Source organism: Eschscholzia californica, unplaced genomic scaffold, assembly GCF_041429995.1.
Source record: "Eschscholzia californica isolate CP2 unplaced genomic scaffold, dmEscCali1.0.p SCAF_6, whole genome shotgun sequence".
In the NCBI taxonomy this organism is placed as follows: Eukaryota; Viridiplantae; Streptophyta; class Magnoliopsida; order Ranunculales; family Papaveraceae; genus Eschscholzia; species Eschscholzia californica.
The window spans coordinates 37,192,873-37,207,923 of NW_028238483.1; the positions used below are offsets into that span (position 1 = coordinate 37,192,873).

The 15,051-nt window shown below is 36.6% G+C and overlaps 3 protein-coding genes and 1 long non-coding RNA gene across 4 annotated transcripts; 3 read left to right on the forward strand and 1 right to left on the reverse strand.

The window, feature by feature from the left end:
• Window positions 1-1,860: 1,860 nt before the first annotated feature.
• On the reverse strand, window positions 1,861-6,081 carry LOC147534382 (E3 ubiquitin-protein ligase At1g12760-like). Its single transcript, XM_086646609.1, has 5 exons — window positions 5,053-6,081; window positions 4,140-4,259; window positions 3,901-4,033; window positions 2,456-2,620; window positions 1,861-2,346 (listed from the first exon to the last, which is right to left on the reverse strand). Exons 1-5 carry the CDS (start codon window positions 5,622-5,624, stop codon window positions 2,173-2,175), a joined length of 1,164 nt encoding a protein of 387 aa, XP_086502735.1. The 5' UTR covers window positions 5,625-6,081; the 3' UTR covers window positions 1,861-2,172.
• Window positions 6,082-7,124: 1,043 nt separating this feature from the next.
• Window positions 7,125-9,103, forward strand: LOC147534383 (large ribosomal subunit protein eL24-like). Its single transcript, XM_086646610.1, has 5 exons — window positions 7,125-7,453; window positions 8,113-8,188; window positions 8,304-8,405; window positions 8,511-8,659; window positions 8,767-9,103. The coding sequence occupies exons 1-5, from the start codon at window positions 7,443-7,445 to the stop codon at window positions 8,924-8,926; spliced, it is 498 nt and encodes a 165-aa protein (XP_086502736.1). The 5' UTR covers window positions 7,125-7,442; the 3' UTR covers window positions 8,927-9,103.
• Window positions 9,104-11,174: 2,071 nt separating this feature from the next.
• On the forward strand, window positions 11,175-13,899 carry LOC147534384 (RHOMBOID-like protein 2). The gene is made up of 5 exons (XM_086645749.1): window positions 11,175-11,829; window positions 12,458-12,621; window positions 12,754-12,917; window positions 13,187-13,437; window positions 13,556-13,899. Exons 1-5 carry the CDS (start codon window positions 11,510-11,512, stop codon window positions 13,665-13,667), a joined length of 1,011 nt encoding a protein of 336 aa, XP_086501875.1. The 5' UTR covers window positions 11,175-11,509; the 3' UTR covers window positions 13,668-13,899.
• Window positions 13,900-13,960: 61 nt separating this feature from the next.
• On the forward strand, window positions 13,961-14,863 carry LOC147534385 (uncharacterized). The gene is made up of 2 exons (XR_015227261.1): window positions 13,961-14,482; window positions 14,654-14,863. It is a non-coding gene; the product is annotated as an uncharacterized LOC147534385 (long non-coding RNA).
• The last annotated feature ends 188 nt before the right edge of the window (window positions 14,864-15,051 follow it).

Genomic DNA, 15,051 nt, shown 5'->3' on the forward strand with positions numbered 1-15,051 from the left:
TCTGGTCTCTAAACGAGAAGAGTTTAGCAAATCAGCCGCAACCATTAATTTGGGATTTCCTCCCAAATATGTTTAGGATTTTTCTTGCTAAATCATTTTCTTTTCCAAAAAGACTCTCAATTTTGGAATTTGCCAATTGTGGTGCATTTATCCTACTCGAAAGATTGATGATGTCGCTACATACCGCGTGACGATCCTTTTGATGATGTCGCCACATTACCCGTCTCTATCCTTGAGTCGGTAACTTATGAAGTGCAAAGAGTCTGGTAGGAATATTGTTACCCGTGAATTTACCATCATTGTTGCAATTTTAACTCTTGTTTCATGATAGATAGCGACCTCTCTAGTAGGAATATTGTTACCCGTGCATTTGCCATCATTGTTGCAATTTTAACTCTTGTTTCATGATAGATAGCGACCTCGTTTTGTATGTATTCCTGTTGTTTTATAATTGCTAGAATTATCTTTTTGAACAACAACAAACATATTTTTGTAGATTGAACTATTATTGAAAACTCGAAACTTAAATCTTTCGTTCAAATAAATCATGGCTTTCTTTTGTCCATATATAATTTGCTTAAGCTCATGAGATAGATGAATATAAGAGACTTTGGCTTGACTACACTCATAGTTGTTCAAAGGTTATTTGTACACTTAACATTTGAAAGTGAGAGGAAATTAGGAGGGAAACAGAGACGTTGGTTCTTCCCGCCATATTTAGTGTAGAGGTACATGGTTGACTATTGACAATGGTTGAGGTTATTTACCCATCGGGTGCCTCTACAAGTAAGCTTTGGGCCTGCAATTTTATAAGCGCACCACCTTTGCACCTATTTGGTCTGAAGTCCTCGAGACATTCATGGGTTTACTATTTTTATTCTTCTATATTCTTTTGATTTTTCTTCCAAAATCTTCTTAAAAAGTCTTGGATCTCTTCCTGTTATTAAAGGATATCTTCTATAGTTCGTTCATCGAGGAAAAAGACTAAGGAAACGGTTCAAAGATCTTCATTCTTTATTAGAAACTGGTTCTAAAAAATTCAACTGTTTTTATTGATAAACTCATCTTCTTGTAGTGTCTGAAAAGCTTTCGAATTGGTTAAGTCGTCGAAAAATGTTTATACTCGGCTCTGAATTGATTTTGAATGGTAAAGTGAATTGTAAGTTGTAATGAAGGTTATTATACTTGAAAATTTTGAATGGTCTTGAACTTGTACCCGTCTGAGAGATCTCAGTCTGAGACCTCTCAGGCTGGGCATTCCGAGACCATAGGAAAGGTCTCTAACTGTCTCGTCCGAGGGCCTGTGCCAGACTTCATTTTTTTTTTTGAGAATTCGACTACGATATACGTTAGTCGTTACAAGGCATTGATGGATCATGAAGATGTAATAAGCACGATAACCGCCTAATTGATACGAAGAACGAAAGAAGCCTAAAACCCGACAACAAAGAGGCGTAGAGCCCGACAAATTATTCTAAATTACATAGGATAAATCTTGATGGCAACTGCTTCCACCGAGACTCGATCTCACAACCTTATGGGCTTAAGAGGGGTGTCCTTACACCAAAGGGTGGTGGACAGCCAGGCTTCATATTGGAATCAATCCGAGAGAATGGTTACTCTCTCGAACTGTACGCCCGTGCTCCTACAAAGATTTTAAGTCAAACTGAATTGGCCGAAGTCACCGCCAAGAAGTTGCATGTACTGTACAAGTGACTGGTGATGTCATGGATGACTCTGGTCATTGGCTTGGTGGTCTGTCGAAGTGTAATGGCTGTGGTGTAGTGATGATGGCGTTCTGACCCTTATTGATTGATCTCGACTTTATAACTAGTCAAAATATTCATTGAGAACAGATAAGGAACATGACTCCTTGCAGTACCTTGTAACCTAAACAATATGCCTTCCTGTCTGTGCAAATGTATACAGAAAAAACTCAAAAAAGCACACAGCGCAAGTAAAGATGCCGGATTCACATAATGCAACTCGTCACGGGAACTAGCGAGTGCCTACATAAATATGCCCCAAAAACTGACATAGAAATGAAAAAGTATTCTACTCGGACTAGACCAAGTACGAGTTTGAAGAGAACAAGGATTTACATACAAATAAGAGAATACTTGAACGAGATGCCTGATGAATTTGAGGTGGTAGACCCATAGTTGTCGTCTCCTAAACTTGCTCTCTACCGTTGTTGTTACTCTTTAGGATATTATATTTACAGAGGGGACAAGTAGCATTTATTAACAACCACTTGTCTATGCAGGCACAGTGAAAATGATGTCGACAAGGAAGTTCACGGAGTTCAGCTCCATCGTCATAGGCCGAAAGACAGATGCAGCATTCCTATAAGAAGAGTAAGAACCCCGATGTTAAATTGAGTATCAACAGAAATCTTCTTAATTTGAGACAAGTGAGGTTTAAGATCGTATAAATGTGATTAAATAAAACTTACAGCATCTTCCTGTGAAAGAACATGTTCAATAGGTGAATCAGTGTTTGCCTCAGTCATGATTCCTCCAAGAGGTTCTTGTTGTTCACCATTAAGTTTTTCAGTATCACCAACTTTTCGGAACTTGAATTTTGGTAGTTGATCAATGTCATCCTTGGATGCACCTTCCTGCGTGTTTTAAAAGTTCAAGATGTACCCAAGGTTAATGAGGACTTCTGAGAACAAGTTAGTTTGCAATATATTAATTAAATTAATTGTCAAAAAGAGAGTAAGAAAATAGAAAGTTAAACTTCATAGTGAATAAATTGACCAGCAAGGGAACACCTAATTTGCATAATAAGGGTAAGTGGTACTGATCCCCAGTTCACTTCAACAACGAATAACTCAATTAAAAATCATGAAACTGAAATGTAAGTACCAGAAGTACTATTAACCCATCTACCCCATTTTCTCGATAGTGAGTTTCACAGACCTCTGCTTCGTGACGTAACTCATGCCACTGTTGTGCCACTGCCACTTGAGGCCAAAATCTCATGTTACCGTGCACGTTTTCCCAGTCATAGTAGCACCTCCTAGTGTCTTATTTATGCCTCAAGGTGTTTTGGTATCATGACGATGGGAACTGCTTATATGTACCTAAGGTATCTTCGTCCTATAGATTATTTACAACTCAAGACATCTTATTTGCATAGTCACTTCTTCGCGGGCCGCACCAGAGGTGCTAAGTTAGGTTACCAAATAACCCTCGTAGCTTTGCCTATTGAAACCTTTGTGACTATTTTACATATCATTTACAACTCGGGGTATCTCTGGGGTCTCCTTTTCAATGTATTGCATGCACACATATCCACCGAGCATGCTATTATACACTCTTATCAGACACATGTTAATGATTTTTAGTCACTGTGATCTAACTCCTGCAGCCAACCTTTATTTCAAGTCATCTGATTCAACACTGCTCTTACTGCTAAGAGTTAACTCTAGCATTTGTTATCTGAAATAAGCATAAGATAGATTGTATCATCTTTTTCTATATAGCAGCATTGTAGGTGAAATAACCCAATTAATGTTGTCAGGCGTCAGCTCCCTATCACAAAATATGAAGGTCACTCATATTAGCACATAGCAAGATTGTATGATCTCCGGCATTTGTTCTGCGCTACACAAAAATAATCTCCAAATTTTGAACTGAACTATTCAACTTCACGCTAAGAAAAGCCATTGGAATTCATTTCATAAGAAAACTCGTTTACTATTTTCTTGAATCTGCAAAATATCACCTTCGGGTGTTACTTGATCCTAGATTTATGTTAACTAACATTTCCCTAGCAATAGACATGGCCTTCAGGCCTTTTATTTATTTCTATTTTCTACTGAAAAGGAAAGCTTATCTGAAGATAACATAAGTAACAACAAAATATATCGAACTATCAAATAACAGAATATACCTGCTCAGCTACTGCATATAAGATTGCAATAATACATGGAAGACAGCAACATACAGCAATGCCTATGAGACATGCCACGGCAACACAGAATACAACAAAGAAGACATCAAATGCCAGAAATACTATACAGAGCCTGCAGAGAATTTGAGAAGTAAAAAAAAAATAGTGTTGGTCAGAGAGAAGATTACTGAGACAAATTGTACGTCAAGACCAGACAGAATTACTAACTTCATACGAACCAGTAAAGCTGAGGAGCATTGGTAGTCAAAGCTTGGCTACCAGCAGATACCCAGTAAAATCCGATTATCCACCATATGAATGAAAACATTGTATTTGCAGATTCTAAATGTTTTCCAACACTGTCCATGTAAGAGCATAGACCTTTACTAAAAAATCCTTGATAAATTGTACATTAAAATCACTCTAATATGATAATTTGTGTGAAGTTCAAAGTAGTTTGAAGCAGCAACTAATATCAAAAAGCTATTAGAGGAATATGGGCACGACCCCTTACACACCGAGACAATTATGACATACCAATATACATTATGACACTTCTGTACCAGTTCGGATCTATTTGTACAAAAGTGAGAAGCTTAACGAGGTCATAGGCTCAAGTCCCGCTACTAGAATCATGCAAGAAAAACGTCAATAAGACTACCCTGACGGATATTACGGTGATAGAGCTAAATGAACATGGTCCACCCCATTATAGCAGTAGCACCACAATCTAGTTGTTCGGGAATCGAGATTATAAAGTACGTGGAGAACCAAGAGTAGACTAGACGGATCGAGCCTATAATTGTTCCTCTAGAGGGCCTTAAAGTACAAAAAAGTTCCGGTTGGTACTCGTAAGCCCTGGTGAATCTATCCATTAGAGCATAGCAAACAAAAACCCCTCCCCTCTTAGAAATTCCTGTTTCCACCATTGCTAGTTCCTAAAAATGGTATATCAGAGTGAGTTATCGAATTGGGTCATGTACTGAAGTAGAAGTACTAGCACTAAATTACTAATAAAATCAACTAGTGTTGGGCACAATTCCTATGCGGAAAACATATAATTATAACATAAACTGTGCCGATTCTCTATATAAAGTTTGAACTTTTAAGTGTAACAATAGAATTGTGTAGTAATTCAAGAGAACTATATACCTCGTCGAACTTCCACCACCATCCTGATGTGGCTCAACAAGGTACTCACGGGAGTCACTCCATCCGTCATTAGAGCTAGAACTCAAATTCCCACTACTTCTATTTCTTCCGTTACTGTAAATTTCAGAACTTTGCAATGGGTGGCGCCTCCTGTACTCAACACAAACGAATACCATATGGAGGATACATTGAAGAGCATACCCTAAAATCCATAGCCTTAGAGGAACCTTTGGTGATTCATTTCTGCTTAAAATCAAAAACACAATTGCAATAATTACAAACGCCAAATTCCAGATAAGATCCAAAACAACTACTGGTTTAGAATAAGCCCAATCACTCTGTCTTTCTTCTAATTGCTCCGCTGCTGCTTCTCTCACTAAAACAGATGGTTCTCTCATCATCCGACGGCTACTAGCCCTTCTAAGAAACCTAGCAGCTCCAAGTAAACTCGAATTCCGACCGATTCTACGGTTACTATCATCATCATCTCGATTTCCATTGGAATTTCCAAGTAACGGGGTTGAATCTACAATATCACCGGTAGAGGAATTCAAAGGCATGTTCGTTTCCATCTCTTTACTTGTTTTAATTCAATCCAAACTCAAAAGAATAAAACCCTAACCCTAATTTATTCCTCTGAAAAATAATTCAATTGAAATCATTAGAAACCTCAATTAACAAGAAAGAACTTCACGAACGACTGAGAAAGTTCTCGAATTTCTGAATAGCAGATCAAATTTGGTGAATAAGAAACCCTAATTTGATATTATGAGAATTTGAGTGGAGAGATAAAATGGGTCCGACACAACAGCTAATCGAAAACGTTTGTGATTTTCGGTCTGATTTTTGACTTTTTTTTTTTTTTTTTTTTGTTGAACTTCTTGTGTTTGACTTGGTGGCGTTTAAAAGGTGAATGTTTGAATGAAGAGTGATTTCATGTTACAAGGTTGTTCTCTATAATCAATGGATCATATATATACCAATCCACCGTTTGGGTTTGTTATCAAGACCACGATAATCCTTCAACAACAACAACAACAACAAAAAAAAAAAAAAAAAAAAACGATAATCAGCCAATCGACTTTTGTTTTATCGACATGGATTATCCAAAAAATACTGGGGGACTCTCTGACATACTCGGGTATTATGATTTTTTTTACAGCCTCAAAATTCAAAGACCAAAATATCTTTTGTCCTATTAGGGGGAGTACACAGTATTCCCCCTATCGACGTTTTAAATTATCATCCTCTATGTGATCAATTTGTACTGTGGTCGTGCAGATCTTTTACACTGATGACCGTTGTGAGTGTCGTTAATGGAAAATGCTAAAATTACGGGGCAAAGATCAATGGAAGGATCGCCCAAGTATTCCGTCTGGGATTTTGGCTGAACTCAGTGGTGGTCATCAATTTATAGTACACTTGTGTAGATTTCTGACAATAATAATTCATTTTCGTGTCATCAAGTTGTACTGCACGCATGTTTAGAGAGGTGAACAATTGTCTCTAGGTCATCATTTTGTACTGCATTCTCGTAGATGATCACGAAGGAAAGTTAAATTAAGAAGCGGATAATGGATGTTGGTGTGGAGGAATACTGTATAATGTGACTAAACGGGTTTGAAGAAAGAGCAATGATATACATATGAGATCCAACTTGCTTATTACAATAAAATCAGTTTGATTTATTATTACAAACGGTAGACTATTTATAATTGTTTGATCTTTTCAATGTTTCCACAAAAGTGGTGGTCATTTGAGAAGGTAAGGTGAAAGTCCACCATACCGCATATGAGAGCATATGAGGCCGGCTTAGACATAGGTCTCAAAAGGATACAATATCGCTAATGTGTGGGGGTTAGACACGGTATGTGAGTTGTGGATGGTCTGTTTTCAATAGTGGAAAATTGTGATAGTCGTACATCGTTTAGGGGGGCTTTCAGACTTCAGACACTGAGTTATAGATACATTCTCGTACTAAGCAAGTGTCGAGGTCTTATGTGTCACTCGTAGAGCTTTATCATCACAAAACTCTATACCCATTGAGTTTGGACCTCTGTCAACAAATCTCTAACCGAACGCTTTCTTACAATCATAAGTGACAATGCAGATCGCGGCTAAGACTAGAGTGTGACACTTTTATTAACACTACCATGAGAAATAGTAGTACACTTTTGTGTTCTCTATGAAATAATTTGCGGTGTAAATTAGGTGTAATTTGTTATGGCATCTAATCTTTAGTAGTTTTACCGAAAAGGGATTCCAATCCTAACCTCGAAGTCCGATTGGAGTATTTAGGGTTTCTAATAGGGTTTGGGTCAGAAGAGGAGAGGCTCAAGAGCAGCCAGGAGAGGGAGAGAAGGTGCAAAAGAAGAGGAACAGAAGCAACCATGGTTCTCAAGTATGAATTTTTATCTTATATTCCTTCAACTATCGTTCTCATCTTCGATTTTTGTACTCTAATTGATCCCATTATGTAGATTTTCTCGACAACCCTTTGCAGATTTCTGATAAGAAGAATGTTCCAATCAATTTTGTTGCATAAGCAAGTATCTAAATAGATCTGTTATAAGAATCTCTGTAGTTCTGTTAGGGTTTATGATTGAATGAACTAGGTTCTTTTCATGGGTTTGGCACAATATCTAGGGTTTCTGTTGATATTGGTAAAACGGAATATGTTCAAGTTTGTTCATGTAAAAGAGCTAACTTCTCATGGAAAAAAAATGTTTTCAAACTATACTTAGGGTTGTGTGTCTAAGTACATTCATTCAATTCAACTACTTATCAACCTTCAAAACGCCTATTCATGATCTTGGTGGAGAATGTCTTTAACTGACTAGATTATATGAGAATTAGGGTTTGTTGTAAAAGGAGATTACTGTGAATTACTTGCTATCTCAATCTGGGGCACGTAAAAATCAGGATTGTTGGGCATAATATTTGATATTTGATATTTGATACTTTCAAATGTTAATCATATTTCACCATTACATGCTTAATTGCTTATTTCAAGCTAGGGTTACAAACCTATCTTATTGACTATCAAATGGTTTGTTTTAGGACTGAACTTTGCCGATTTAGTGGTGCAAAGATATACCCGGGTAGGGGTATCAGGTTTATTCGAAGTGACTCGCAGGTAATCTTTTGTATAAACATTACTTGTTATACTGTAATTTTAACTAACTGCAGTTATTTGCTTGGCCGCCTTTTCCGAATTGAGTGAAAGTTTTGTGCTTGATGAATACTTTTAGGTTTTCCTCTTCGTCAACTCAAAATGCAAGAGATACTTCCACAACAAATTGAAGCCTTCAAAGCTTACATGGACAGCCATGTACAGAAAGCAACATAAAAAGGTAATTTGATCATCTTTCATCTTTTATATTTAAACTATCTGACTATGCGAATTGAGAATCGTACGGCGTATTCTTACAAATCATTGTCTGCTTTAATGCTTGCAGGACATTGCAGCAGAGGCAGTAAAGAAGAGGCGCCGTGCTACTAAGAAGCCTTATTCTAGGTCTATTGTCGGTGCTACTCTGGAGGTGATTCAGAAGAGAAGAACCGAGAAATCAGAAGTTAGAGATGCGGCTCGTGAAGCTGCTCTTCGGTATGTTTTCTTGACTTCCTTCTCCGTCTACAAAACTGGAGTAGAAAACCGTCTTCTACTACCCATTACTATTTTCTTGCTGAAATAGTGATGATGTAATTTTGCAGTGAAATCAAGGAGAGAAACAAGAAAACTAAGGATGAGAAGAAGGCTAAGAAAGCCGAGGTAACAGCTAAGTCACAAAAGTCTCAAAGTAAGGGTAGCCTTCCCAAGGGTGGTGCAACCAAGGGTCCCAAGCTTGGTGGTGGCGGTGGTGGTAAGCGTTGAGCGATGTAGTATGTTTGAGTTTCCCCCATCTCCCACTATGAGAGTAGATTTTAGTGGTGATTTTTTGACAAACTATGATAATGATTCTTGTGTTTATTTTGTTTTGTTCTTCAAATGGGATATTCATACCCAGCCCCTTTAAATCTTCCTTCTCCATTATATTCATAATTTTTTTAATGTATCTGTGAGATGATGTCTGTCTTTCCAAATAGGAAGGAAGAAATATTAAGACATTCTGAAATAATTTTTCTAGAATCAACTGATTCTGACTAGGATCTTCCTCTGGTCAGAAACTATCAATTGGACAGTGGATAGGGGCCAGTTCTAGAAAGACTGTTAAGATGATTACACCTGACAAGCTGGGATTAGTAGCTTGTAAGCAAACGAAGTTATCATCACCCACTCCTGTACACGGCACTGAAACCTCAGCAGTCACAACTCACACCCACCCTGATGGTTGAGTAGTTGCTGTTTTTGTTGGGGTAGGTTATCTGTTAACTTTATCTTCAATTCTACTACCTTCCCTCCATCATCTTCCAATTGACAAAACAATCGTCGTGATAGTCTGCCCAAAAGAAAGGGCTGAGATCCGGCCTAATCCGATGTGGAAAATTGGGTTTGGTCTGGTTCATCAATAGAGAGAGAGAGCACGAAATTTGGCGACTAGTATTAGTTGCGGGGATCCCGCCGTGCTCGTCGCAGGCCACTAATCATAGCAGACTTTGTGCAAGAAAATGTTGCTTTTGTCCAAGTATGTCGGTGAACTCCACTAGTCTTTGTTATATGGTACTCCCAAACGCCTCGAGTCCAAACTATAGGTAGACTCTGACCTGATTCCGACTCCCAGTCATATCTCAATTGAGAAGCTGTGAAAAAGTTCAACAAAAAAAGATGGTTGTATTATATAAACAGGCTTGAGTATTTCCACAGCTAAATTTAAAAACTCTTTATTTGCTTAAAATTGCTAACATTATTTACCATTGTGTTTACCCTAAAAACATCTCTTATTCTTTAACTAATATAGGTACATTTCTTTCTGAGTAATAAAATAGAATGTAGAAGCATTTCAAAATATTTGTAGTTTAGATTAAAGATGTTATATTTGATAGTTCAACAAAAAAAAATGTTATATTTGATTGTTAATATAATATCTCGAGGGACACTTCCGTTATAAATAAATCTAAAGTTGGTGATATACATAATTGTGTCGTCAAATATACGAAACAAATTTACTCGCTACGTACAGTACATATGTCATTCGGATGCAATGTTGAAACCTGAAAGTAAGTTTATGTGGCCGGGCAGTTCTTTATAATCTTTGGATAGGGAATGGGCACATCACTCAACTTCCACATCCCATTAACTATAGGTTATAAATGAGTATGAAAAAGAGATTTTGAAGTAGTTCAAAAGTGAACATTGAAATTGATTATCTAGGATGAAAACGTGTGGACCCCCACCATCCATGTTGTCTATAAATATAGGAGAATATTTTGTAACAAACAAGACAGAAATGTTCTCCTATGACATGGTGGCAAGTTAAATACAATTTCAAGTCCCTTTTCTATCCCCCATTATGCATGGAATTAATAGATTTAACCTCTTTTGCATCTTATCTTAAGACATAAGGCCTTCAAATTATAGAAAAAGACCACCCATCTACAGCTAATGACTAACATCCCAAGGTCACTATTAAAGGAGAAAATGAATGTAAAAAACATGATGTCATAATTTAGTGGAAAGTCAGAATTCAAGATGGTAACATTGCTACTACCATAGGGCAAATTGAATACTCAAATGTTCTCCGGGCTTGGTGATTAGGATTGAATAAACTACTCTAATTATTATCATTTAAGCGAGTTCTATCCATACAAGGCAACACTCAACTTACAAAACTCAATTTGACACATAGAACTACTTGAGTTTTTGACAAAAAACACTCTCCAATGCAACACTCAACTAGAGTCTCAATATGATGTGGCAACAATAAATATTGAGATACTCAAAAGAAAACTCAAAAATTGAGTTTTCTTTTGAGTATCTCAACATTTATTGTTGTATCTCAATTGGTCCACATCAACATTTTATATATTAAAATAAGAACCAAAAGTAAATCTAAAGTAAATGTTGAGTTTTTTTAAGTGTTGCATTGGAGATGAATTTTGAATTGAGTATCTCAATAGTGCAACCTAGGAAAAAGAAACTCAACTCATACTTGACACATTTGATTAATTGAGTTTTTGTTGAGTGTTGCATTGGAGATGCTCTAAGAAGTAGCTCTTCAATTTAAAAGGAACAAGGGGTTAAAATGGTCATTTAGATCACCTAATTTTCAGATTTACAAGTTATTAGAATTAAACGGAACAAAATCAGCAAATAGAAAATCAAAAGAAACCTGAAAAATTATTATCCCTTTTAATCGAGAATCAGAACCGTCTTAGACTCAAACCCCCATTTCCTCCCAAATTCTACCGACTCTTCGACTCCACTGTTTGTATCTATAAAAACCAACCCAAACCATCAATCTTTGATCTAGAGAGAGAAAAATAGAATTACAGATTGATTGATATATAGAGAGAGAAAATGGCCAGCGGAGATCCGGAGAGAGGAGAATTCAAGAACAGAGGAGGAGGAGGGAATAATAACCATAGTTACCCACCTCCAGGTCCATCCTATAGTACTTCATCTTCATACTATCAAGAGAATTCAGAGAGAGGATGGACTTCTTGGTTGATTCCAATGTTTGTTGTGGTTAATATTGTTATGTTCATAATTTCTATGTACATAAACAATTGCCCTAAGCATATTTCACCTTTTCAAGGAAAGTGTGTTGCTAGATCTTTGGGAAGATTTTCGTTTCAACCCTTGAAAGAAAATCCCCTTTTTGGTCCTTCTTCTGCCACGTATGTCTCTTCCTTTGATACCCATTCCTTTATTTCTTCAATTTCTGCTCTCTTTTGGTTTTAATTGACCAATTTGTTAGTATATTTCATATGAAATTGTGTGTTTGGATTTCTAATTTTTGTATGGGTTTTTGTTCTTATGAATTATGATGTTTGTTGGATTGGGTTTTCTTTTTAGGGTTTCAGTCGGTCTATTATCTTGGCATGAAAGTGAAACTGCTCTTATTTGATTTTGTTTATGTGTAATCTTAATTGACCATTTAAAATGTGTTGTTGATGTTTTCGACTCTTTAACCCAACTCTCTGACCATCTCTTTGATGATCATTGGATAATATACATACATCTCTGTAGTCGCTTCTAGTTGTTCGACCTATTCTTCTTACCGATTGTTTTTATAATGATATCTGGTGACTCATTTTACTTGAGTCAATATTTCTTTGTGTTATATAATTATGCTGCTTACTTGATTCTTTTCCTTAGAGGAGTTCCTACTTATGTAATTTGTTCTAGACAAAGTATGGAATGTTCTTGTATGAGGAATTAGAACTTGAGCCATTTGAAAATGAACTTCTGTTTTTCGGTAAATGTATTTTTTGGCTGAAAGTTAGCTTATTAAACTCTTCACAGATTAGAAAAGTTGGGAGGTCTCCAGTGGAACAAAGTGGTCCATGAACATCAAGGATGGAGACTTATCTCTTGCATGTGGTTGCATGCTGGAATTATTCATTTGATTCTCAACATGTTGAGCCTTGTCTTCATCGGAATTCGTCTCGAACAACAATTTGGGTTCAGTAAGTATCACTATTTCGTCTTAGTTTGATGAATTCACATGCAAAAATAGTTAAAAAAGGAAAACAAAAGTGCTTATTACATTTACAATGGAGTTATTAGTGATTTTTTTTTTCCCGTTAATTATAATGCAGTTATGATAGGGATAATCTATCTTGTGTCTGGGTTTGGTGGAAGTGTTCTTTCTACTCTATTCATTAGAAATAGTATCTCCGTTGGTGCCTCTGGTGCTCTCTTTGGACTTCTAGGAGCTATGCTTTCGGAGCTTATTACAAACTGGAGTATTTATGCCAATAAGGTATGTAATTTGTACTTCTAAACGTGGTTGATGAGTTTATGATCCTCGTTATACTTGTCGAAACCTCTGTTTTATTTTTGAAGTCTAAAATTTAGGGTTAATAAAATCCCTTATAGAGCACGATAATATATTTGAACACGTTTATCAAATATATAAGCGAAATTGTAGCGGCTATTATAACAAAGTTGTTAATTCATGGTTAATCGCTAAATAGGAAGTAACCACTTCTTTGGTGATCTTGAAATCCTAATACTCTCCTTTCTTTCTAGGCTGCCGCTTTATTTACTCTGGTGTTCGTCATTGCTATCAACTTAGCTGTCGGAATCCTACCTCACGTGGATAACTTCGCACATATTGGTGGGTTTGCAACGGGCTTTCTTCTTGGATTTGTTTTGTTACTCCGACCCCAATTTGGTTGGATGGAGCGTCAGAACCTTCCGGCCAATGTTCGTGTCAGATCTAAATACAAAGCCTACCAATATGTATTGGGCATTATTGCATTGGTTTTGCTGATTGTTGGGTAAGCTCCATTATTCACAAGATATACAAATTCTCGCATTAGAAGATATTGACTCTTCTTTCGATATTTTAAAAATCATTTCTAAATCTATTTTCGCATTTTCGCTTTCTACTTGCAGATTTGTTGTGACACTTGTGATGCTGTTCCGAGGAAAGAATGGAAATGATCATTGTGGTTGGTGTCATTATCTGAACTGTGTGAAAACATCGAAATGGAAATGCGATATTTAATCGATCAAATGATCTTCTCTTCATCGACGGCATCTTATTTTTTCTCTCTTTGTTTTCCTAGGGTTGCTTTTAACTTGTGTAAATTCTTAGTTTGTTATAGTCTTTAAAAAAGATTTTTATTTCTTTCACGAAAAATGGACATGGAGTGTGTTTTTTGTTTATATTTTGGTCGAAAAATATATACATGAAGTACATAGGTATATACATATTATGAGGTTTGAATTTGTGTTTATTTGAGTGGTTCTCTTTCCTTGTTTGCTTCTATATAAGTGTTTTGGATTTCGAAAGTGATTGTTTGCTTCTACTCACCCATAGTTGATGAAATACCAACCCAAACTAATTCCCAAAACACACAAAAGACACCAAACAATGAAACAGACTGCTTTGTAAAAAGGTGCCCAGTAGTTTCCTTTTTAGGTTGTTCACTAGAATGAGAAATCAGAAAAGAACCTCAACCACAACCGGCATAGTGCTGATGATATGGTGGTCCATGGCGGCGATTGTGGTGGTGCTGGCGGCAGCGGTGGTGGTTGAGGATGAAATAGAGTGTAGCACGGTGACTTCACTTGTGGCAATGTGTTCCAACTTCTCATAATGCTAGGATTTCCTGAGCCAATCCCTGGATCAGCTTGCTGCAATGCAGTAATGAGTCTAAATAACATAGCCGACTCAACTCAGAATCGAAGATCGGTCTGTAGATGCTTGATGAGCCTCGTTACAACTTATAACCCTAATGCTACCACCATTGCTGTCTTACCTGGTTTATGTGGTATCTCTCTTGGATATACCATTCATCCCAACACTGACTGCAACTAGTGAGTATATCCACATCTCTAAATCAAATTTTCTTTATTCAACTGTTACAACACAGCTAAAAGTGGTTTTCTGAATGTTTTTTTTTTCTTTCCGTTTCCTGAATTGTTTATGTTTTTTGTCATGCCACTGTTATAACTGTTTTTTTATTGTTATAATCATTGGTTCTGCAGTATTCCGTGAGTATTTGAGAAGTTGGAGGGAAAAAAGGGGAAAAGTGAAGATCAAATAGAAGATATTGAGATGTTTGAGTGTGGGTGGATGAATTGAGAAAATAAAACTGTCTTTTCGCTTAAATAACAAATACATGGAGTTATGTAATGAAATAAGGTAGATGATTTAGTTTTTTGTTCATATAAATTGAACTTAACTCTTTTTTTTTTTTCTTTGATTCTCTTATCATACAAGATATATTTGACATAAATAATTCTATTGTATCTTCATGGTAGTCCCTCATCTCTTTGAGGAGAGCTCACAACGTGTGCTATACGAACGTAACTAGTGTGTTAGGACGTGTTTGATAGATCTTCTGAGATGGGCTCGAGCTTACCTGCCAGGAACAAAACCCCGT

Excerpts from the sequence above, each read along its gene's own strand:
- LOC147534384 (XM_086645749.1), top strand. The coding sequence starts at position 11,510 with ATGGCCAGCGGAGATCCGGAGAGAGGAGAATTCAAGAACAGAGGAGGA. Across the intron at positions 11,830-12,457 it reads TTTGGTCCTTCTTCTGCCAC|ATTAGAAAAGTTGGGAGGTC; the intron begins GTATGTCTCTTC and ends AACTCTTCACAG. Across the intron at positions 12,918-13,186 it reads GGAGTATTTATGCCAATAAG|GCTGCCGCTTTATTTACTCT; the intron begins GTATGTAATTTG and ends CTTTCTTTCTAG.
- LOC147534383 (XM_086646610.1), top strand. Across the intron at positions 8,189-8,303 it reads TTATTCGAAGTGACTCGCAG|GTTTTCCTCTTCGTCAACTC; the intron begins GTAATCTTTTGT and ends GAATACTTTTAG. Across the intron at positions 8,660-8,766 it reads GCTCGTGAAGCTGCTCTTCG|TGAAATCAAGGAGAGAAACA; the intron begins GTATGTTTTCTT and ends GTAATTTTGCAG.
- LOC147534382 (XM_086646609.1), bottom strand. The coding sequence starts at position 5,624 with ATGGAAACGAACATGCCTTTGAATTCCTCTACCGGTGATATTGTAGAT. Across the intron at positions 4,260-5,052 it reads GGTGGTGGAAGTTCGACGAG|TGTTGGAAAACATTTAGAAT; the intron begins GTATATAGTTCT and ends TTACATGGACAG. Across the intron at positions 4,034-4,139 it reads AATGCTCCTCAGCTTTACTG|GCTCTGTATAGTATTTCTGG; the intron begins GTTCGTATGAAG and ends AATTCTCTGCAG.